This window comes from Condylostylus longicornis, unplaced genomic scaffold (assembly GCF_029603195.1).
Source record: "Condylostylus longicornis isolate FDR11 unplaced genomic scaffold, ASM2960319v2 ptg000022l, whole genome shotgun sequence".
NCBI classification, from domain to species: domain Eukaryota; kingdom Metazoa; phylum Arthropoda; class Insecta; order Diptera; family Dolichopodidae; genus Condylostylus; species Condylostylus longicornis.
In genome coordinates, this window is record NW_026577991.1 from 6,119,002 (window position 1) to 6,143,878 (window position 24,877).

The 24,877-nt window shown below is 26.3% G+C and overlaps 1 protein-coding gene across 4 annotated transcripts; it reads left to right on the plus strand.

The window, feature by feature from the left end:
• The first annotated feature begins 3,073 nt into the window (after positions 1-3,073).
• LOC129606847 (prisilkin-39) lies at positions 3,074-11,667 on the plus strand. Of its 4 annotated transcripts, none has more exons than XM_055517437.1 (4): positions 3,074-3,488; positions 4,272-4,398; positions 7,861-8,295; positions 11,423-11,667. In XM_055517437.1, exons 1-4 carry the CDS (start codon positions 3,462-3,464, stop codon positions 11,446-11,448), a joined length of 615 nt encoding a protein of 204 aa, XP_055373412.1. In that variant the 5' UTR covers positions 3,074-3,461; the 3' UTR covers positions 11,449-11,667. The 4 variants fall into 4 exon arrangements, with proteins under 4 accessions (XP_055373412.1, XP_055373410.1, XP_055373411.1 ...); XM_055517435.1 differs by lacking the exon at positions 11,423-11,667 and adding an exon at positions 8,347-8,760; XM_055517436.1 differs by lacking the exon at positions 11,423-11,667 and adding an exon at positions 8,362-8,760.
• Positions 11,668-24,877: the final 13,210 nt, after the last annotated feature.

Consider the following 24,877-nt stretch of genomic DNA (forward strand, 5'->3'; position numbering starts at 1 on the left):
GCATAATGCTACTGAATAGTAGAAAATTACACTGCCTCTTCTGTATAATTATTATGTACATTTTAATTAATAGTATATACATCATAGTGATAGCGCGATTGTAGTTTACATTTCAATATTATTTCTCAACAAAATAGATCTCGTCACCCCATCAATATTTTCTTACTCTAATTATAATTTTAACAAAGTGTTGAATCATTTTCGAAAAAAAAAAAACACATTTTATTTAGAAACCAATATTTAAAAATCAAATATTATATAATATGCAAACATTATACAATATTTTTATGTATATATAGATAGTGTGTGGACTTTCATTTTCACTAATGTAAATATTTATTCTTTAATTTTTTTTTTTTTTCGAAAACCTATAATTATATGATATGTTAATTGTTATACACACACTTGCTGGTTGTATATAGTTCAGAAATGAAGCCCTAACCTTAAAATTATTATTTTTTTATTTTGTTTTCATTTTGTTTTTATGCTAGCCACAAATTTAATTGTATATAAATACTGTTAATATTAAATACAATAAAAGTAAATATGTAAATATTTAAAGCCAAAAAAAAAAAAATACAACAATAACAATTTAATAGTGGAGCAGCAATAAACATCACAACAACTTTGCATATAGATTAAGAAAATGAAAATTTGTCTAAGACTACAACCAATATTAAGTGTTTATGCTTAACTAAAACAATAATAATATGAAAAATGATAATAAATTGTCATCCGGCATTACTAATCATTTCAGAATCATAAATAAATATTAAAAAAAAATTTAAACAAAGTGCTTATGTACGTATGTATAAAATAAAAGTTTAACAATGAAAAGTACTTTAACATCTTAATCTATAATTTAAAATATAAAACATCTAATGGGAGACCGTAGATCACCTAATAAGAGAAAAAATACGGACTGCGAGGTGGTTTGTTTGAAATTATAGCTCTATTTCGATTACGACTCAAGTTTTTTTCTACTGAATTCAATCTGAACAAACGTTGAATTTGACTTCGGGCTATCAACTCTGATACTTCGACTCCGACTTTGATGTGCTAATCCAATTTTAAGATTTTTAATTTAGAATATAAAAAGCATAATGGAAGGCCGTTGCTTGTTTTATAGTAAAATTCGAACACTGCTGCTGTTGAATAAGTAAGTTGACTTAGACAAGTTGCTTTTAATAGTGAGCTGTGACTCCACTCCGACTCTTTGACTCTGACTCCATGACTCCGACTCCTTAACTCCGACTCTAGCTCTGCGTAATTGGCTCTGATCCGAGCTTTTCGTTTTTGACTCCGACTCTTGATTCCGACTCCGACTCTGACTCGCAACTCCGATACTTAATATTCTACTCCGCTCTTGAATCTTCGATTCCTACTCTGAATTTTCAGTTTCTACTCGATTCTTTTATTTCAAATTTAACTGCTTGACTGAGTTTTCAACTCTAACATTCAACATTTACAATAAGACTCTAGTTCATCGACTTTTACTCTGGCTCTACCCTTTGGATTTTCAATTCCATCCCCCAGCTAAAACTGCTTTTTTACTTTGGCTCCAAATCTTTTTTACCGATTTCTGCTACTTGACTTCGATTTCCTGATTTTCCGTCTCTAACTTCTCCTATTTGGCCGCTGTATTCCTATTCCCAATTCGACTTTACGCTTGCATGGCTCCAATCTATATTTGTATTCCAATAACACAAATTTCATGCCAATAAAATTGTTGCTAACGTTAAAAATGCAAGAGGGAGAAGGAAAACAAAACATTTTTATTTATTTTTCACAACATTCAGTTAATCTATGTGTAAGGTAGGTCAAACCTTAAGGAAAATACAAAAAATAAAAAGAGTAACAAAAAATCAATAACTCACCTGGAACACCTTTATCATAAAAAATGTACACATAAATAATTAAAACATAAGTGTAAATAGATAAAACGCTCTTTAGACCGCTTTGTAATTATTTTTTGTTTTTCTTTCAATTTTTCTCATTTATATTTTGAGGTTTGTAGAAAAACGTTTGGAAAAATACGAGTATATAAGGTAATCATAATTTTACTATGGGGGTTATTTTAAGCTTTTAAAGTTTAATAAAGTTTGTGTGATGGTTATGAAGTTATGAATGAAATCATTTCTAGTGTTATTTAAAAAAAAATATAAGAAAAATGTTATTGTTGTGTTGGTTATCTAAAATGTTAAATAAAATGTTTAAACACACTAAAATGACAATATAAGATTCCCTCTATTTTTTGTTCTTTTTTTTTATGAATTTATTATATGCGAGAAAAATTTGAATGCCCTGTGAAAATTCAATTTGTAGTTGTAACTACTCTTTATAAGATTTACATTTTAACAGTATTGAATTTTGTTGAACGTATTGTTAGACGCGCTGGAGACATCATAGTCCGGAAAACTCTAAATAATGCTGAGCGTCGGCTTCAAAATTTTTACTTTATGAGCTTTGATTAAATTTTTAAACATTGAACATACGAGATTACCGTACTTATCCCGAAGCAGTATGAGAGAATGGATTCAAAAAAAAAACTTAACTTAATACATTGTGCCTTGTCCTTGTTCTTTCTTAACGTATTGAGTTTCATTCTGAAAGGCTTTCTGAAAATCACACTTTGTATATTCTCACTTAAGAATGGAACACTCATTTTATAACACAATTTAAAATTATTTCATAAGAATATTAAAGTTTTCAGTTTTGCTTTTTCCTTCCTTTATTTTTTAAGCTTACAACTTCACAGTGCTCTAACACTGTGTATATTTGTACAAAGAAGCAACCTTTTTGTTATTTTTATTGTTTTTGAAAATTTTGCTATATAGTGTTTGACTTAATTTTGTAATAAAAGTAGAGGGAAGACGTGCAATTTTTTTTTTATTCATTTTCTATAGAGAATTTAAATGTCCCATTGTGTATTTTACAATGTTGTTAGTTAAAAATTTATATATTATAAGTATTTTAGAAAAGGTATGTATAGTTAGAAAATCTTGGCACATATATAAATATAAAAAACAAAGTAACTATGGGAAATAAATTTATTTAGAGTTTAGTTATTGTTTAAAGTGGTTGGCTTAATTCTATTTTAGTGCAAAAAAAAAAAAATAAATATACGAAAAGAATTAAAAGCCCGACGCGAAATCAAAAACTTGAGAAATTTTTAAGAAAATTTAGTGAAATTTTAAGAAAACGAAAAATATTTTTTTATAAATTAATATTTTAAATTTAATTTTACGAGTGAAAATTGCCAAAAATATTATTTGCCATTTTATTTTAGTAATAAAGTGTTTGTGTCTTTGCTTACAGAAAGGATAATAAAATTAAATAAATAAGGATTAAAGGAGCTAATTAAATAATAATTGAATAAGAATTTAAATATTTTTAATATTAATTAAAAAAAGTGGATATTTGAGTTACTTAAATAATAAAAAAAAAACAACAAATTGAAGATGGATAAATTTTTAACAGTATTAATGGTTTGTGTCTTTGCTTAAAATTTATAATAATTATTTAAAACAATTAATTTTCTTAACATTATTTTTGTAAAACGAATTTAATTAATTGAATTTAATTGATATTTTAATTTTAAAATTAGCTATGGAATTTATTTTATAAATTTTTTATTTTATGGAAATGAATTATGTGAGGCACATAATACGAAAAACATGCTTGTAACTCGAAATTCTGAAAGAACGCGTGATATTTACTCTGAAATTTTCTGAACTGATTTGAACTAGTTAGAACTATTGTGTTTGTTCCACAAAACTCCCATAATTTTTAACTTATTTTCTGCTTCGAACAATATATAGAGTGATTCAAATTGTGGAAGATGTACAAAAAATTTGAGGATTTGTGTGAGAGCATTTATTAATGCATTAGGAGAATTGAGTAGATGAGATATAATAAAATGACTCTCAGTCCCAGAGTGTTCAATTGATTTACAAGTTTTATAACAATAACAATTTAAGAACTTTTATTTAATTTTACAAAAATAGTGTTAAGAAATAGTGTATTCCTTTCCCGTTATTTAAATTAATTAAATTATACAATCATATTTTTTTAGTGAAAATTAAATATTTTCATGTTTTAAGTTTTTCTTTTATAAATTTTTTTTTAATTCAATTGGCATCAATTCTTCTTATTCTTTTTCAACTTATTTTAAAGCACGTGGGTAAAAATTTTTGTCAATATACTTATATTTTTATTTATTTTTATTTTTTTTACTTTCTATTATTTCTTATACATCTACATTTATTTAGTCATTTCTACTCTATATTGGATTGACATCAGCTGCTGTTACAACAGTTAAAAGAGATGATACACAACAGTTGCCATTAACGAGATCTTCAACTTCAACTGATTTAGAAACAGCAGAATCTGGAAAATGTAAGAAAAAAACACAACTTATAAAAAACAAAATTAACAATAATAAATAAGAAAAACACACACAAAATAAAAGAAACAAATAAATTTTTAATAATTTCCTTGAAAATAACAAAACAAAACATAATAATGAAAAAGAGAAAATCATAAAATAAGTGAGAAATAAATTGGCTAAAAAGAAGAGAGAAAGGTAAGAAGAAGGAAAAAAAAGTGAAAGAGAAAACAATAATCGGATTATGGAATAAGTTTTAAATGTGTCATTCTGGTTCTATTGTTTAGAAATCGAGCGGGAGAAAAGACTGGACTTTCTTTACAAAAACCCATGCAACAATTTTATAATCTCAAAAATTATATTTCATTTAAAATTTAGTATTTACTCTTATGAACAGATAGGTTTAGAACAAAGTGGACAAATAGTTTAGATGCTGCCTCAGGTGGTGTATTTTTAATTTAAATTTTAATTTGCGTTTATGAGCAGATTTTTGAATGAAATTTTTAATATTTCTAAATAATTAATATTTAGTGCTGGGTCTGTGTCACTTTCCATGCATATTGTGTCTAAAACTTGAATGGATTCAAAATAATTTCACGAAATTTTTACAGAGATCGTGTAATTGAATGTAAAAACTTCATCTATTTTACATTTTATCTAATTTTATTTGGAATTTTAATTTTATTTTAAAAAAATTTTAAAATTATTTATTATAGCTTTTGAAAATTGAATGATCAATTTTTATTTCATAATTCGCATGTCTAGAAAAAGGTTTTAAAATATGAGTTTTTAAATTACACGTGATTTAAAATTATTTCTATTTCATGTAAAAATTATGACACATGTTATTTTTGACATAACCACGAGTTCATAATTACACTTAACATGCTTTTTCCGCTTCATAACCCTTTAAATTTATTTACATGTGCGAACGAGTAAAGATAAAAATAAAAAAATTTTAATAATATTCAAAGTTCAAAATATTATAAAATTTTAAGAAAGTCCTTTACCTTAACTCTATTTAAACACCTGTATTATTCTTACATTATATTTTTCGTTTGAAAAAATTCTCTTAAATGTTCAAAATTTAAAAAAAAATTTCTTGAAATTTTCCTTCTGTATTCAAAGAATTTGTTTTGTTTTTATTTTTTCTCAGCCACCTAGATTTTGTTTATGAGAAGTAAGAAATGCGAATTCCTACGCAAATTTAAAAAAAATGTTTGATATTTTGAACGTGTTGAATGTTCGTATATCTTCCTAACTTAATAGAAATAAAGAATTTTTTGAAAGTGAAGGGGCTATGAAATTCAATTTTTCCTGTTTGTTTTCTTGTTGCTTAATTTCAAATTCGTGACTTCAAAATCCAAAAATTTTTGATTTAAATTTTACTTGAATGATAAATTATTTGTTGGGTTATTGAATTTCCTAATGTGGCTTCAATTAATCAAAAGCTATAATAGAAAAATTAATTTCAATTTATTTAGTTTCGTTTTAAATGAAAATCTAAAAACGGAATAACAAAATCGTGCTTGAGCATTCGTTCTTATTGTCCTCATACCTAATTTTAAAGTCTCACATTCATTTGAAAAGAATTTTTAAAGACAAAATATTGTTTCTTTTATAAATTTGACACATTGCCGGATAGTTTGACTTCTTCTGGTTGTCAGTGTTCTTTTGGTTGTCAATATTGAAAATTATTAAATTTTTTTAATTCAAATTTAGAAATTATTAATTTCTAAATTTGAATTAAATTAAATTAAAATTTAAAAGGAATACCAACCAGTTCATAAAATTTTACTATGTTTGGAGATTTTGCACAAAAATCCAAGATCAGAGCGAGGGAAAAGTTCTTGAAAATTGCGATTTGTTCCTTGAATATTAGAAGTTTTTCATTTTGTATTTCACTTAAATATGGTAAATTTCTTGTTAAATACAATATAAAGCAGGTTTAGGTTGTGTTAATAACAATTTATTATTGTGTGTGTTTAATTATTTTCCAATGAATTTCATTTCAGTTTCGGTTGAGCTACAGTTCCACAGAAAATTTTCACCTTAAAGCATATACGATTAATAGTTTCTAAAAAAACTTAAAGGATTTTTCTATTTTTTTTTTCTATAAAAAATTTTCTATTTTTTTATATTTTTCCATTTTATAGTGTTAGAAAATTGCCCTTCATATGGGATAGTGAATCAAAATTCTGTGGTAAAAGAGATTTTCTCTTATAAGGAATTGTTGATTTATTGAAGAAACAAATCTTAAATTTTTATACAAAAAAAAAATATTTTTTTTTTCATAAGGCAGCTAGCTAGTTGTCATTCTGTTGGAAAATATAATTTTTGTTTTGATTATTCGAAAATTAATATGAAATATTTTTGAAAAGATTTTCAACCTAAAAAAAAACACACATGTTTCATATTTTGTTGGGAGTTGTCAAGAGTATGGGGGATTCTAAAGAAGAAAATTTTGATACTGGTAATATTAAGAATGTGGCTAAATAAAGTGCCCATATTTAATCAATGTAGAAATCATGGATTATCGATATTTCATACAGTTCGTATAGGTGCAGAGAAATTTCGTATAAGTGTAGAGAAAATTAGAAAAGCCGATAGATACTTGGGCATAGCGGTTTTTTATAATGTAGTTCTGAAAATATTGATGCGAAGAAAATCAATTAAATTATACAAGTTGGGACCCAATGCGTAAATTTCGATGTGTCAAACATTAAAGAAAAAAATTACCCATTCCTAGAGAGAAGAGATAAAATATTAAGCGGGTTCAAAGTATGATTTGAAAATTTTTTCGAAAGTTGTAAAGTTATGTGAGTGAAATTTAAGAATCTCGCCAACTTTTTCGGAAAAGGGTTTCCAAATTATTATTCTTTATATCCAATTTGACCATTTATGTGATCACCATCTTACATAAGTAATTTAATAATAATTCCTTGAAAACAAAATTAATATTACATTCATTTTTCGGAAACTAATGAATTAACTTTGTATTATAAGAGATTGCCTTAAGAATACATAAGCATATCTTTAGTATGAAGAGACAATTTGGATGTGAGATAATTAAAAAGCAAAATAACATATGTTATTGTAAACTTTAGTTGTTGTTTTGAAAGCGTTCCTTCAAAAGAAGGAAAGAAAATCATGTAGGATTCAAATTCGCTCGCTTTTAATTTAAGTACAAAATTCTAGTATCTTATTTGATTTTCTCGTTTATGGCCCTAAAGGTTTAACGAAAGAATTCCTTGGAAAATAATAAATATAATAAAGATGACAACATTCTAAATATCAACAATGTAAACCAAGTTGCTTCTCACTTATACAACACTATTTACAAAACTACTTCCAATTCACTTATAAGATGCCCTCTGTTTTAATTTTAATTGCTATTAATAATAAATTTAATTAATAAAAATCTATTTTATAATTTAATTTATTTTGGGGGAAAAAAAACAAAAAATACATAGTACTAGATTTTGGTGGTTTATTAAATCGAAATCCATATGGTAGTTATCAAGGTTATTCTGGTTATAATCCTTACGGTGGTGTAGGCTACAATAATTATAATAGTGGACGTTTTGGTTATGGTGGTTATAGCAGTGGTACATATCCAAATACTGGTGGATATTCAACAGGTTTTGTACCATCAACTTACTATGGTAGCACTGGTTATTATGGTGGTCAACAAAATCCTGGATATTATGGTAGTGGTGTTGGATATCAAGGTGGTTATAATGGTGGATATGGTGGAGTAGGTGGCTATGGTAGCAGTGGATATGGTGGTAGTTATGGTACTGGATATGGTAATGCAGGATATCCAGGTTATGGAGGATATGGTACAACAAATATATTAGGTGGACAATATAGTGGTTATGGCAATTCAGGATATGGTGGATATGGAGGTAATGGTGGTTTAAAATCATATTTAGGTTATGATTCTGGTAATTATTTAGGTCATCGTAATTTAGGATATGGTTATTATTCGGATAGTGATCGTTATGGTTTTAGAAATTCATATATACCAACATCACCATCATTACATGTTTCAGGTTATAGGGGATATGATTAAGAATATTTTCGATATAAGTTTTGTATGTGTATATGTAATTTTTTTTTTTGTACATAAATGAAAAGTTGTAAGAGAAAAAAATAATTATAATTTGTAACTAATTAATTAATTAATTAAATTCATATTTGAATAAAAATAAAAATAAAGAATAATAACAAAAATATTTTTTGAAATAACAATAATTTTTTTGTAAATATAAAAAAAATGTTTTGTGCTGTTTATTTTTGTTTATTCTAGGAAATTTTAATTTTACAAATTTTATTAATTATAATTTACATTAATAATTATGTATGTGTGCTTTATTATTAATAATTGCCTATTAAAAAATTATTTTCAAAAATGTGTTCTGTATATTTTGTACATTTATAAATTACTTGTAAATTGTTAAAATTAATGTACATAAATTTTATATTTTATTACAAGGTATGTATGTATATGTATTAAAATGAAAAATATATAATTATGTTACGTGTTTTCGTTTAAATAGCTTTATAAGGTTAGGTCATTATTAAATTTGAATTTTCATTTAAAACTTCATAATTAAAATCTATAACTATAAAATTATGTCATTTCTCAAGTATCACTGATAATTTATTAGACGAATGATTGAAGATAAATGAATTATGAGATTTGGTTAATTAAACTTAATCAAATGCATTGTTATTTAATCAAATACCGTGTTACTTAAATGATAACTTGCTATCGAAGCAAACACCCATTATTGAATCAACTCGACTAAGAGCTTGGCAATTCAAAGTATAGTTTGTAAAAAATGTCCGTTTTTGCCTAGAGTAGCACATTTGTGCACATTTACTTACATTGATTTTTAGGTTGTTACTTGAGCACCAGCCGTAGAAGCGGTTAAGATCATTCTGAAGACACAACGCATCATTTGTAGAGCTTATTTTTTTAAAAATTTTCATGTCATCAGCATATATTAATAACTCACTGTGTGTTAGCATCGAAACAACATCATTAATTGAAATTATCAACAGCAATGGACCTAAGTGACTACCCTGGGGTACACTAGAATTAGACGAAACAGGCGAGGAAATTGCTGAACGAAAGAGGATTCTGTAAGTTCTGCCAGAGAGATAGGACTTTAGCCATGCTAAGAAGTTGTCAGGGAATCTTAAGAGTTTCAATTTTAAAATAATAATTTCATGTGGTAGTATGTCAAAGGCTTTGCTAAAGTCTGTGTAAATCATGTCCGTCTGATACTCATTTTCCATATTATTATTGGAGAAAACTGTCGTGGCTTCCACTAGATTAGTCACCGTGGATTTCTTTTTCAAGAAGCCATGCTGACGCGCACTAATGAATGGAATACAATGAAAATAAATATTGTCATATACCATCAACTCAAAAACCTTAGGAATAGCCGACAGTTTGGCTATATAGCTTGACACGTCATTTTTATTGTTTTTCTTATGGATCCTAATGAAAGCTTCCTTCCACACGGACGGGAAAATACCCGAAGAATAAGACTTATTAAAAATTAAGGTTAAGATGGGCGCCAGAGAAGAGCAGCACCTGCTTAAAATAATCTCAGGAACTTCATCTGGTCCAGGAGAAGGACTAGAACCCAAATAAGAAAGATATTTTTCAACCGCTAAAGAGTTCGTTAATCAAATACCTTGCTAACTCTGGAAGGAGCGGATGAGGAAGAGAGCCGGAAAATTGTAAAAAAATGAAGGAAAGATTGCCCCTATATAAAATTAATAAAAATTAAGCTTTCCGTGAAAGTGAATGCTGTTCTCCCAGTGAATTGTTTTACAGTGGTTTTTAACACATAAATTTGTGGTCAAGAAAAAAAACCTCCTAAGTCGATTTTTGTAATTTTTGAGTTTATTTTAAATTCGAATTCTCCACGACTTAATCTTTACTTTGTGAAAATTTGAGCTACCTCACTTAATTTATTCAAAAGTTGAGAGGAAAAATGTAAAATATTACAATTTTTATTAAAAAAATGAAATTTTTATATTTAAATTTAATATACTTTATTGTTTATAGTCAATTAAATCAATTATTATTAGAATATCAGGTATAGTAGTTATTTATGAGGGGAAAATAATTATTTCAAGAATAAAATTAATTAAATATACACTATTGAATAATTGATCTCTTAAAATATAATAAATATCAGATTATTTTTATAATCACTTCAAATTTATAGTTATACATTACACCTTTCTCCTCAAATTAGAAATGTAGATGGAACAAATATAATTCTTATTTTTAGAATATTTTATATTTAATATATAACCGCAATTTTCATTATTAATTCTAGTTTTATTGATTTCAATTAATGTTGTGGTATAACCTACATTACATATAAAGTCAACCGCAAATAATTATAAATTTAAAATATTAATATTATAAAATTTCGAGACGAGACAATAAAATCAATAAACCTTTAAATCATTATTATTAAAGACGCGTGTATAAAAATAAATTTTAATAATATCGTAAAAATATAAATATACGATAATATTGTATCAATGTATTACAAGTATAACCTTGATTTCATTCTATATAGACATTGTACTTTACTGCCACGATAATGAAATTTTATTTAATATTTTGATTATAATGTGATAATTATTATCATAATATTATTATAATATTGTCACATTTGCAATTTTATGCTTTTATTATATGGTATATAAGAGTAAGTAAATAATTAACCTTGACAGAGATATATGCATATAATAATAATCATAATCAAATAACAAAAATTTATTGTTGTAATTGTTGCTTTCAAAAATTTTTAATGTTTACAGTGTGTTAAGAAAATTCATGGAAAATTTTGTTATACGTACTGTTCGTATATATTTTATCATTTAAATATTAATAAGCGTTCATTTTTATTATAATAATAATAATATTGTAATTATGAGAATTTTTTTAATTATTTTAATTTATCATTTTATTTTTTTCTGCATTGTTTAATTTTTTAGCTTATTATCCGATCAGATATTATTAAAAATATGAGCAAATGAATGAAAAGTAATAGCAAGTAAACATTTTAATGGTCGCCAAAATTATGCTGCCAAAATTAAAATTATTATTATAAAAAAGCATGAATGAAGATGATGGACATTTCGTGTTTTAATTTTAATTCTTTTTTTTTTTGTAATTTATTACGGAAATATAAATTTTTTGTCTGTTTTATAATAGGAAAATGCGAAAAATTAAATGTTTAAAAAATAAAATATTTAAAAAAAAAAATTAAATTGAGTTTTTAATAGTTCTAATACCCAGGGCTTTAATCTCAGTGCCCAAAATTTTAATATAATTTTAATATTACCATGGGCCTTATTCTAATTGTCGAAGTAGAATGACAAATGTCGTTACGGCTTGAATTTGATATTCTGAGTGGCGATTGCAGTGACACTTGTCGGAGAGTAGCGAAAAAATGTGTTTTAGCCATATTTCAGTTATTGTTCGTATGCAAAGTGAAGCAACGTTTTTGTTGAAAAGTATTTATCAAGTGACAAGAAAGCTGGATAAGAAATAATCAATTTTATAATGTTATACATGCATTTATCCATATATGCCTAATCAAATTTTTCGATTAATTCTCTTAATTGCGTCGCTCACAACTGGAATAAAATATTTCAAACGATGTGACAATGACAACGGCAAATGTTTTATAAGCGATGCGACAATCAGAATAAGGCATGCTTATCAGATTACAGTATTTGCTTTAAAACATCATTCTTTTTCATCAAATTCATTTTAATGCAGGTTGATTTAATTTATAATTTGAGTAAAATATTTTACAACAAACGATCTGATAAGTAAGAGTAAATAATTTTTTGTAAAATAAATAAAATATTAGGCTGTAGTTTGAATTTCTATTAATTTGAACTCATCCATGGGATCAATTTAATGCTTTTCTCTAAATTACGAGAATTCTGTATTATGAGTGGATAGCTTCAATTGTTGTGGGAATTACTCGGAGTTGTGGTACAGATATGCATCTACAGTAAACAACGATTAAGAGCTGAGGTAAGTAAATAAGTAAGTTGAGTGATTTTATAAGTAAATTTTTTTTAAATCGAAAGAAAAATTTTTTTCTTTAATTTGTTTTAAAGGTACGATATTGCAAAATGTGTAAAACTTGAACTTTAACTCTGTGGTTAAAATATGGTAATAAAAATTCAAGATTGTTGTGGTTTTAAAAAATAATTTTTTTTATTACTTAAATACAATAAAGGTTAAGGAAATTATTAAATAATTTGATTAAATCTCATTTAATCTGATCTTATACGTAATAAATATTAAAAAGTTTAAGGTTAAGTTAAAATGGTGAGTGCGTTATGAATTTAAGTTTAAATTCAAAATTTTAAATGTTTGTGCCTTGTGATAAAAATTTTATTCTACAGATAAGTTTATAAGGCAGCTTTTGTGCAACTGGTTCATGTGCAGATGAGTCGGGCTATTTAAAAGGGCGAAACCACCTTAAGCTATATTGTAACAAAATTAGCCGATTTTTCAATATATGTACGTTATATGTGTGGAGCGAACCCTAAATTAACGCAATCGTTCAGTTTCAAACAATGCTATCATGCAGGCCGACATCCTATCAAAAACTGGATTGTTAGTTTGTTTTATGTATTATGTTTGTTTGTCAAATTTGACGCAGCTGATGGCTTAAAATTTACACCAAAATTTTTTTTATTATATGAAGGGCTATGGTTAAATTACACTTAATGACTGAAATTTTTTGTAATCTCGTCTGTTCTTTTCATTTAATTTATTAGTATTGTTTGAAATTTATTTGCAACGCATAAGATTTATACCACTTTTTCCACTGTGTGATCAATTAAAAAAAAAAACTTAATGCAGTTAATTCTGTAATCAACTTTCGCTTAATGTCTTCAGCACAAACACACCGATTGCACTCCAACTGATGTAGCTGATGCAATGTGGTGACTATTTATTAAATTTGGCGGAACAGTTGACTTCAGGGCATATAAAATGTCTTACCAGGACTGATAAAGTCCTCGAATCTCAAGAGAAATTAAAACAAGCGTAGGTTGCTTTTTAAATATTAATCAACACTGATCAGTATAAGATCACCTGAGATTATAATATTAACTGAGTGCCGCCTCATATGGCTTGCTAGACAAAAACAGAAAATAATACACACTTGTATTGGGTGTCACAAAGCCATTTGCATGGGATGTATAAAAGATTATGCATAAATTGTGTTAATGGAAAATCGTCCTCAAATTTAAATGTGCTGAGAATTTTCAACTTAAAATATTTTGACTAGGTTTTTGGAAATTTTGCCCATGTTTCAGGAAAATATAGATACCGTTCTACAAGCGAGAATAAAACTAAATAAAAAAGGTTTAAAACTTACCCCACCTTCGACAGAATGGGAAGAAAAATTCACCAGTCCTGAAACAAGGATCTTGGCTTTCCAATTTTTGATTTTAAGTAGGTATTTGAAATAAAAATCGATTATAATTTTTAAACAAATTTTTCTTTAAATTTAAAAATTAAGAATTTGTTTTCTTGTGTAATGTATACATATGTATATAGGGCTTAAAGCATGTATAACAATTTTGTATTTTTAAAGGCAAACATGAAAAAAAACAGCAAAAATCTAATAATAATTTTGAAAACACAAACAGTTGGAATTCTCATTATTATAAAAAAAAAATTTTCCTTTGCATATCCTTTAAAGATTTGTTTGTAAAGTACAAAGATTTTGATCCTTTAATATACACATATAATATGTACACATACTGAGCACATAAGTACATAAATAAATAAATTTGAGTATTATTTACAGGTAAACAAAGGTATGCATGTACTTCTACATCAGCAACAGCACAGACAACATTTTATATAACATGGAGAGCAAATGTTGAAAAGAAAGAAGGTATTTTGCCATACCAATGTCATTCCAAGGTAAAAGAGCATGTCAAATTAAAATGTCTCCCTTTTTTTTTTGAGCAGATCAAATTACTTTCATTAAAGATTAAAAGAACTTTCTTTTGGTTTTTCAGTAATTTAATAATACTTTAAAAGTTGTGTGATTTAAAAAATAAAAAATTTAATTTTTAAAGTGTTTTAATTTTGTAATGAAGGCAAAACATATTGAGGTGAGATGAAATTTTTGCAATTATTACTACTTGTTAATTTAATATTTTAAAAATGGTATGTTTTCCAAAGAATTCAACTACATGAGAATTCAGACTGATATGCAATTTTTGTTTTGCAACTGTTTGATTGCTTTTTTGTGTGATCGTATGTAATGATGTTACTTTTGCCATTAAGGATACTGAAATCATTATCTATGCCGGTGGCATGAAAATTTTTAGGATCATTTGTTGCCGGGAATATACCATTAATCTGCAAGATAATTTGCTTTCCTTTTCGACTTGATGTAATCACAACAAATTACTTCTTAATATTAACAAATGTGCGGCTGTTAGTTACATTCGCAGATCAATTCATTTCATTGTGAATTATTTTATTAACGATGAACTAATAGAGAGAGTTGACATTATCAAGAGTCTCGGCGTTGTTTTTGATGGAAAATTAACTATTGGGGCTCATTTGTATTCAATATTCAATAAGGCCAACTCAGTGCTCACTGTTTTGAAAAGGTGGGGTAAGGAATTCAAGGAAAAAAAAAAGATGCGAAAGATGATTCGTATATTCTGAGATCTTTTTATGTGTCATTGATTCGTTCAGTCGTAATAGTAGAGAGTTGCAACATTTTACTCAGATATATGATATAAAATTTAGACATCAAACATTATTCATGTATTTTGTTGGATGGCGTTCGAACTCCACTCAAAAATGCTTGCACCTGGAAATTTTTATTAAATTTTAATCGAATCAAATAAAATTTGTGAATTTGCCTGATATCTGAACCCTGGGTGACTTTTTTAATAGATATACAAATGAAGTTGTATGCTCTTTATTATTATATTACTATTTTTTTTTTATAACAAGTAAGTTTGAAATAATTGTATGAAATGATTTTAGGTTGTCAGTGAAGACAGTTTCTTTAATAAATATAGTGTTAAGAATTGAAACTTTTAATCATGCATGTTTGATATCGGATGTCTTCAAACGAACATGTCTTTCAAACAAGTGTGATACCGAAAATTTGTTTAATAGCAGTTTCTTGTTTTCTTCTTATTTCGAAATTGCAATTATTTTTTTCTGCTACACAATAGATTCATCGTGTTTCAAAGAAATTTTTATGGTTTCCCGAATTTGAATTTCTTTTACTTGTAATCGTGAAATCAGCCCATTCACAAATGTTATAATGAAAATGAAGTTTTTAAATTTATAAGTTATTCATTCAATTGAACTTATAATTTACGTCGTGAGTGTGTCATAACTCAATGTTGATTTAACTTGAAAGACTAAGATTTTAACATTATTTTATTTAATCGGATTATATACAAAAAATGGAGTTGAAAAAGGGATTCATTTACAGCTTAAGAAGCATTGCACAAAACAAAAAATCAATAAGGTTTTTGGAAATTTTAAATTTGAATTGAAATTTTTTCGACATAAATTTTTTTCACAAAGAATTTAAATTTTTCCTTAAAAGAGTTTCTTATATTTTTGGAGAATTTTATTCTATATATTCCAAGTAATGAGCCTATTTAGAAATGTATGCATTGAGCCTATAGTATTTGCTTCATGCTTCTCATCCCCTCTCTTTACTACAAATAAATTTTTATTTTTATTGGAGAACAGTAAGAACTGTGTATGCTCTCAATGCCTACACATGTAAACAGACCCGATAAATTGAATTTATTGTTGATTTTATTCTTCTTATCTTTATTTATTGGAATAAATTCAATCTTTATTTTCATTCTCTTAACTACCTAAAGAACAAAAATTTTATTTGAATTTTGGTTTGTGTGTCCATTTAGAAATAATATCGGAAGAACAAATATCAAAATTGTGTCAAATAAAGACAAAACAAATACACGTGTCTCAATCTTTAATATACTCATAACGTGTTCTTGTACACCTTAGTTAGGGTTAAAGGGATTGGAAGATGTAATTTAATAGAAATTATGCTCACATTTTATGTGAAAACAATTAAAAATATGTAACAACAAGAACGGGAGCATATTAAGGGCGTTTAGTTCTAAAATTTTAATTTAATTTTATAATTTTTTAACAGGTTCTAATTCTCTATTGCAAAATTAAAATTATACTACTTGTTGTAATGAGTTGAGTTATGCAAAATCTATAATAAAGTAATTTGTATTTTCGTTACTAAAAATTTGCATATTTTTAGGCGAACACATTTTTGAGCATCGTTTTCAATATCAAGTTGATATAGTTCTTGTATTTATAAGTACATAATTTTTTTTGAAGAGTATTTTAATTAAGGACTTTTTAACAGTAAACTTGTTAAAATAAATATAAAAATTGTTGAAAATTAAAAAAAATAATTTGAATTTCATATTCAATTAAAGATTCCTTCAAGTTAGAGAAGTAAATTTCTTCACACAACCAAAAAATGTTTGGATATGATGAAGACACAAAAGGAATAAAGATGGAAGTATTTGGAAGTAGAAGCAAAAATCAAAAGAACTTATTTTAAAACTTCATTAAAGAATAAATTTCTTTGATTTTTGTAATTTTTTTTGAAAATTATGTTTTAATTTTAATTCTTAACTTAAGTAGCAAAACTTGTATAATTGCACGTTCTCATTATTTTGGGTTTTTTTTTAATAACTTTTATTTAAAATTGTTATGCTCATAATTGCGAAGAAAATTTTGATATTCTTAATCGTATTGTTCAGTTTTCCTTGTTATAATTTTAAAATTTCTGTTTTTTTTTTACAAAACAATTGCCGAGGTAGAAAGTTGTTCTTCTATTTTCATTGATTGCCTTTATTTTTTCTCAAATTTATATAATGTAAATTACTCAAAAGCTTTTCAAGCAAATATTTGAATATTGTAAAGTTCAATGACTTTCTATTTCCTGGGTGGTCGATTGTCGATCTATACCAATAAAGCTACGGAAATATGAAAAAATTATAAGTGATTATTATATCGATTTACACAGCATTTATAATATTATCCGTAGATTATTTTCTATCGATTACAAAATAAAAAAGAAGAACCAAGAGAACACATATGGGGCGATTTTAAATAAGTTGACGCCATCTTGCTGAGTAGCAAAGTAGTAGAAATAACATTATTTTATTTTGTCAATTTAATTGTCTTAGAAAGTAGGAAAAGAAACAAATTTTTTTTAAATAAAAATGATAAGTATGTGAGTTGAAGTTCTTGCAGCTCCAACCTTATCTTATTATTTTATTTTGTGGCATTATTCATTATATTATCTAAAATATTTGATGTTTTTACAGAAAATGTTAAAAAAATTTTCCATATATTCTCAAAATACTAAGGCAGTAAGAGTTTAAATTATTTATGTGTGAAATCTCTTTTCCATTTTTGTTAATCTTTACTATTATTTGAATAATTTTACTATAATCCTCCTACAAATATGCTATATAAATAATGTTTATTTTATAATTTTCAAATCGGAATTTTGTAATCCATCTTTATTGAGAGATTTTCATTCATTAATCTTATAAATTCACATCCTGCTTGATTTCGTTATACATAGTTGAAATTTTTGGAAATATTTTGAGATTTTACATAGAAGTTATGCTTTTCTTATTTAGAAACAGGTCCTTTACCTATAGTATTATATAGAAGAATGTAGGTAGAAAATAATCTTTGTTATATGTTTGATATTATGAAATTGAAGGTGAAACAAAACAAGAAAATTTTCTATCGATTTTTTCTTGCTATTTCAATTTCTTTTGGATTAATTTTATAAATACCATCAAAAACACGTTCTCCGTAAATATATTAAGTATAGGACTTGTGTTTCTATACAATAAATGACTATTGATTTTTGGACATTGCTATTCGTTTCGTTATCTCTGAAAGAAAAATTTGAAAGCAATATTAAATACAAAAATTTTATTTTAATTTTTTATTGTTTACTTACCGTGAAGTAGCAAAAATTGCATATTTATAGGCACATATATTAATTTTAATTTTATATTAAGTAAATATTAATTTAGTTTTTGTAATATCGTCTTGAAAATATTGTTTTTTCGTGCTTTTTACTTTGCTATCGTTTTCAATATTAAGAGAATTGTTATTGTTTCGAATGACTTTTATATTATATAAGCATAATTTGCTTTCTTTTTCTTAATGTTTGCAAGTATATTGGGTTTAATATTTTATCTTTTTAATGATATCGATTTTTATGTAGAGAAATCGATTTAAGAATGAGATTTGGAGGCAACAAAACTAAAATTTATTCATCTAAATAGAAAAATACAAAGAAAAATTAAATTTGAAATAATTTTTAGAATTAAAATCAAAATTAGGATCATGCTCGGGCGCCACAGCAAAAATTTATTGTATTTCATTTACGGGAGTTCTATTATTCCCAAAACTGCTTGGATTTGCAAATGGTCATAAAAATTTCATCTGGAAGTTTTAGAATCGGAATATGAGTGAAAATTCCTGCAACAAATTTCGAACCGATTCATCCTTAATGGTGTCAACTTGTATATAAATCGTGCTTCAGCTGGCGGTCTCTGATACACAGAGTTCTTTCCTCTGTTTATGAACGAATAGGTATAAAAATTCATGTTCTGTAAAACGTATCGTGATAATAATCAAACGTTACCAGTTCGGGTATGTTCAAAGCATTCTGGTGCGGTGTGAAATCTTTCAAATAACAGCTTAACGTTGTTTTTATCCAAAATTTGCGACAGTTGTCCATTTTTTATTTCTAAACTTTCCTAAATCTAAGAAAAATTCTAAATTTTTTTTTTAAATATATTAAAATTATGTAAATCTCATATTAATTCCTCATTCTCATTCAGCTCATTTAAAATTGGTTTCACATTACAATTCTTTCAAATATTGCTATTATTAACCCATATCAGGCATCAGGCATTCTTCTCGTCCTACTCATTGCATTTTATTTAAAAAAAAAAACTTTTATTTTCTACAAATATCCAAGTATACCAGTTCTCCTTCTAAAAATTCGGCAAACTTCTATAAATTTCTCAATTTTTCACCAAAATTGAGTTGAGGGTTCATTTTTTTTTTACTTTAATTAACCTTTCGGTTTTCTCATTTTATTTCAATTAAATTACTAAAAATATTAAAATAGAAGATTTAAAAATTCCACGCCTTAAAATTCACTTGAAATTTTCAAAAATTTTTAAAAATTATTGGCCTTTAATACCAAGTATAGAATTACCAATTCAATACCAAGTATAGAAAACAAAAGATGGTTGGAACAATATAGCGATTGCCTTTAGAAAATTTCTAATTAATTTTTAATGGGATGAAATTAGATGTCTGGAAAATTTCTTTAATTGGAAATTTTTTTTTTTTATTGTTCGCGGAACGGATGTTGTTTTTTATAATAAAGATTTTGTGAGTAAATAGCAGCATAGAGAAAAATTTTAATTATTCTAAAACGCAAACATTCTAATTTTTATTCTAATTAACAAAAGATTTAATTAAGTTAATGAAAACCAATAATTTCCTAAATTAATATAGTGGGGAAATTGCATTTAACAAAATTGTGTACATTGTACTTAATGCAATTATTTTTTAAGTAAATCGAGTCATTTTACAAGTTCGTGACCTTAAAATAGTAATTAATTTGTTTTTTAGATTTATTGAGAAATAATTTACTCACTGTACATAATAAAATTAAAATTTATAATTTTTCTTGTAAATATTATTATAGAGTTAAGAAGAAATGAAAATTTTTTGTTATAGTTTATTATTGTAAATACCCTACACACTAATTGTACGCGCAAAAACGGCTTGATGATCACGGGGTAGGGGAAAGAAATTGTGACGTGTTAAGCTGGCCACGTCAACCAATCAACCAACTAACCCTACAAACTAGTTAATATCCTATAATTTACACACTTTAAAATAGTTTACTGGCGACTGAACGTAGCAGTTTGGGTATGAAGAATAGGCTAGGCGATACTGCACTCTTAAACATTTCATTTCTTCTTCCCTTCTCCTTTTCTTATTGGATCATAAGATCACAAAACTTTGCTATAGCTCATTTAACCACCATTTAAATTTTGCTCATCACATATGGTAGGTGAGAAATCTTTTTTTAAAATTTTACTAAGGTAAGCAACATTGACTAGCATGGCAGCTTTAACATATGTAGGTTCAATTCAACACCATTTGCTGCTTTTGATAGATACTGATATTTTATCTGATTTACTCAGAGTTGGAAAGTAGTTGTTGTTTAATACGTTAGGGTCAGAACAATCGTCTGTACAATGCAATTTATTTGTTGTCTCGTTTTGACTGAGTCATACCTGTACGAATTCCGGTGACTATTAACTGATTAATCTTGTTTGTTTTTAGTAAGTCAATTATTCTGAAATAGTTTTATAAGTATTTTACTCGAAAGCAGATGAATTCAAACAATTGGGCTTTTCGATATTTCGATACGCTTTGTTCTCGCTATTTCATTGGAGTTTATTTCATGCCCCTTGAATCGAATTCTTAAAAATAAGCCGACTATAAATAATTTCGGATCACCTGTTTTATTTTCATACAATTATAAATAAACAATTTAAGAAATTATTTTAATTTTATATTGCTTCCTCTTTGGAAGTTTCCGAATTATGAAATAATGCAAAAATTTCATGTTTTAGTTTAGTTTATTTAAAATGAAGTAGTCAAAATATTGGGAATATTTCGAGAGAGAAATGGAAAAATACTTTAATGGAATTAATCGCTAAAATAAAATTTTTACAGCATTCAAAAAGTAAGTAATGTCGAAAACAAATTGCTATATAAAGCAGTAGAATATTAAATTTGCTTATTTTTTCCCTGTTATCTCATTTAAACCTAAAATAAACTTTAAAAAGTACATGACCATAATCCATTTAATTTTGGCATAAAACAGAATATAGAAATTTTTTAATCTATAAATTTTCTTAAAAATTAATTTAAGGTGAAAATTAAGGTGAAAAAACAAAAAATATAAAGAATAAATATACTGAACTTTTTTTTTTGTTTACTCAGACAAATACACAATAAAAGACTGTGGGCTATACTCTATCCAAAAAAAAAATAAAAAATTTCATGAAGAATAAATTGTATGATGTGGTCGGCTCATAACCGATTATCAAATATTTTTAATGTAGTCTTGCGCCATATTCCACCTTGTGAGAAAATAAACGTTCTAAGCCTTATTATAAAATTTAAATATTCGAAGATTACTCTCTCGCTCTACTTTTTGGGCCCATCCTCGGGCGCCAGTGAAAATATTTCAGCGAACTGCTGTTATCTGGAAGTTGGCTTTCACTTCGTTGATGTGAATTATAGGAAAACCTCAGAGATATTATCCGGAAGCGGAGAAAATTCTTACCTCAATTTTTGAATTTATCTTCGGGCGCCAGTGCAAATACGTATTGGAATTTAATTCCCAGTATTTGGTTGAGTATATGTAAACGGGTAATTCCTGTTAAATGAATGAGATTGTAGAATAAGAAAAAAGCATCAGTAGTTAATAAAAATAGTGAAAATTTTAATTCAGAATATTACCTTGCTTATCACAAACCATAAGGTGGCGATGTGAATGAAAAACGAATAGTTTGTTATTCGTATATCTATAAGTATTTACGACTCGTATTATTAAAGTTCCCATCTATATAAAGTGAAAATTATTATTGTAATTTAAATTGAGGTTTATACAAATTTTTAGTATCGGATTAAATATAAATTGGTTGGGACTGGGATGATGAAATGAATTGTTTTTAAAATTTTAACATTCTATATTAAAAATTTAACCTTAGTGAACTTTTGTAATGAAAAATATAATTTTTATAAAAAATTTAAATGGAGAAAAATTATTGCCCTATTGAAGCAAAATTCAAACAAGTTTTTATTAACAAAATTTAGGTATTGACCTTCCCACCCATCTATGCTGATATTGTTCCTGAAGACATACAAATTCATGTTGTTATTTTCAAAAGAGTATGTATGCCGCTAGTGAAACCTCGAAAAAGTAACAATAAAAATAATATTGAAAGTAAACAAAGTATCCTTTAAGGGAAAAATGTGGGTACAAAAGTTATAGGGAAGAAATTATGGAGTAGAAATTATGGGGATGTTTAAAATAATTAATATTGTGCGGGATGTTTGAAAATGTTTACATTGTCTGTACTGCAATAAAAGTAAAGTAAAATTTTGAGTGAAATTTTGTTAAATTAAAAAGGATCGTTTTCATTCCAATAAAAATAATTTTTTAATGATGTTGTAAATTACTTTTATATTTGGTAATTATTAATTTAAAAAATTTCGGATCTATACTCACATTTTGAAATTTATGTAATCGCATCTCAAAATTTTCGTATTAAAAATTGATTCTTTTGAATTTAATATTGTCTGTGAATAACCTTAATATTACATTATGTAAAGCAGGACACAATATAAATGGAAATTAGGTCATAGTAATTTAAAATTATACTAATGATACTTTTCAGTGACAACAGGATATTTTTAGAGGAACATGTTTAATTCATTAGAATTTGCAAAATTTGTATATTGAATTTTTTATGCTCTAATTCATAATAGTTTTACATAATTTATTCCGAATTTAATTTTAATTTTGTAATCTTGCAAGAGGATATTCTATGGTAGACTCGTCACCTAGTAAACTCAATGACGCAGGAAACCTAGTAAACTCAATGACGCAGGAAACAAACAACATTATCTGTTAAAATTTTTCTTCCATCATTCAATTGTTCCCTGACGAGCCATACCTTTTACTTGAATTTTTAAAGAATTGTAATCTATTATTGCTCTTGAATATGCTGTAAATGTTTTCATGCAAGAAGCACAGATCAGAGATATAGAGGCCGCCTCTATCAAAAATTTGTCCTTGAAATTTATTTATATTCATGTAATATGCAAGACGGACAGGGGACAATTGCCGAATAAAATCAAACCAAAGCTCTAGATCGTTTGATATTTTCAGAGAAATGCTACCAGTAAAATGAATACTTCCATACAAAGCACTATTGACAATTTAAAAAGAACGTTCACAACCTGTCGAATATAATGCTGTTCATCCACAATCTATATGGGCGCTCCAGTATTTTTGAAAGTGATATTATTGCTCTTAAAAATGCTGTAAATAATTATCCATGGGAGAAGTACAGATCGGAGTTATAGGAGCCGATTTTATCGAAAATTTGCCTTTAGAATTCATTTATAGTCATAGAATATACAAGACGGACAGGGAATAATTGCCGAACGAAATTAAACCAAAGAGGTATGGATCGTTTCATGTATCAAGAACAATATTATGACTAAACAGAATACTTCCAGACAATTGATAATTTAAGAAGAATCTTCAAAAGCAGTCAAATATAATGGTGTTCATATACAAATCAAAGAGGTCCTCAGTATTTTTGAAATTGATATTTCAATTAATTAAAGTGTAAAGCTTTAGATAAATTAACAAAATGATTTTAAATTTCCTGAAAAAATATACAAAGCTTAATTTTCATCTGTTAAGAATCAACCATATAGTTCCTTTTTTAAATTTAATTAAAGATAAGTCGTCATGATATATTCACCACTCTTATCTTAAGGAAAAACAAGGATACCTAACCAAATTGTTATGTTATTGTTGACTAAACAAGAAAAATAAAAATTCTAAATTTTTCTCATCTTTTTGCCTTTTATTGTGATTTATTGCTTTCATTGCTCAATATCCTTTCTTTTTTTTTTAAATTTACGAGTACATAAGACGAGACAAGGATCCAAGAAAGTTTCGTTCAATTTTCCAAAAAAAACAAAGAAGAAAAAATTAAAATTTTAATTAAAACATAAAAATTTCTTGTATTTCACGGATAAATATCAAGGTGTTATCTATAAAGGAAAGAATCCTTAATCAAAATGGAAAAGTGATTAAAAAAATATTTTTTTTTTTTGAAAGCGGAAGGAGGATCTTGGAGAGAAAGGAAAAAATAACATGTTGGTAAGGAAAACGATTTTCTCTACAATTTTTTTTTTGTTTTTAGAAAATTGAAGTGAAAATTGAAAATGAAATGAGCTTAAGAATAATCCTTGAAAATAAGATATATAAGGATATTTCTGCAGTAATTTATGATGAAAATAGACAATTGTTCTTAAAATAACAAAAAATGGCAAAAATTTAAAAAGGATATAGATCATTAAATTTAAAGCAGAAAATCGCTTTATCTGTTGCCATTGAAAATTGCATAAGGATTTAAAGGGTTAAGTGGGATTTTTAAAATGCTGCGAGGATAAAGAACGGAATTTTTATTTAATCGTGAAAGAAAACAAAATACAAA

Bases quoted from the DNA above. Each gene is read 5' to 3' on its own strand.
- LOC129606847 (XM_055517434.1), top strand. From the start codon at position 3,462: ATGGATAAATTTTTAACAGTATTAATG. The intron at 3,489-4,271 runs GTTTGTGTCTTT...ACATTTATTTAG, and splicing joins AATTTTTAACAGTATTAATG to TCATTTCTACTCTATATTGG. The intron at 4,399-7,860 runs GTAAGAAAAAAA...AAAAATACATAG, and splicing joins AACAGCAGAATCTGGAAAAT to TACTAGATTTTGGTGGTTTA.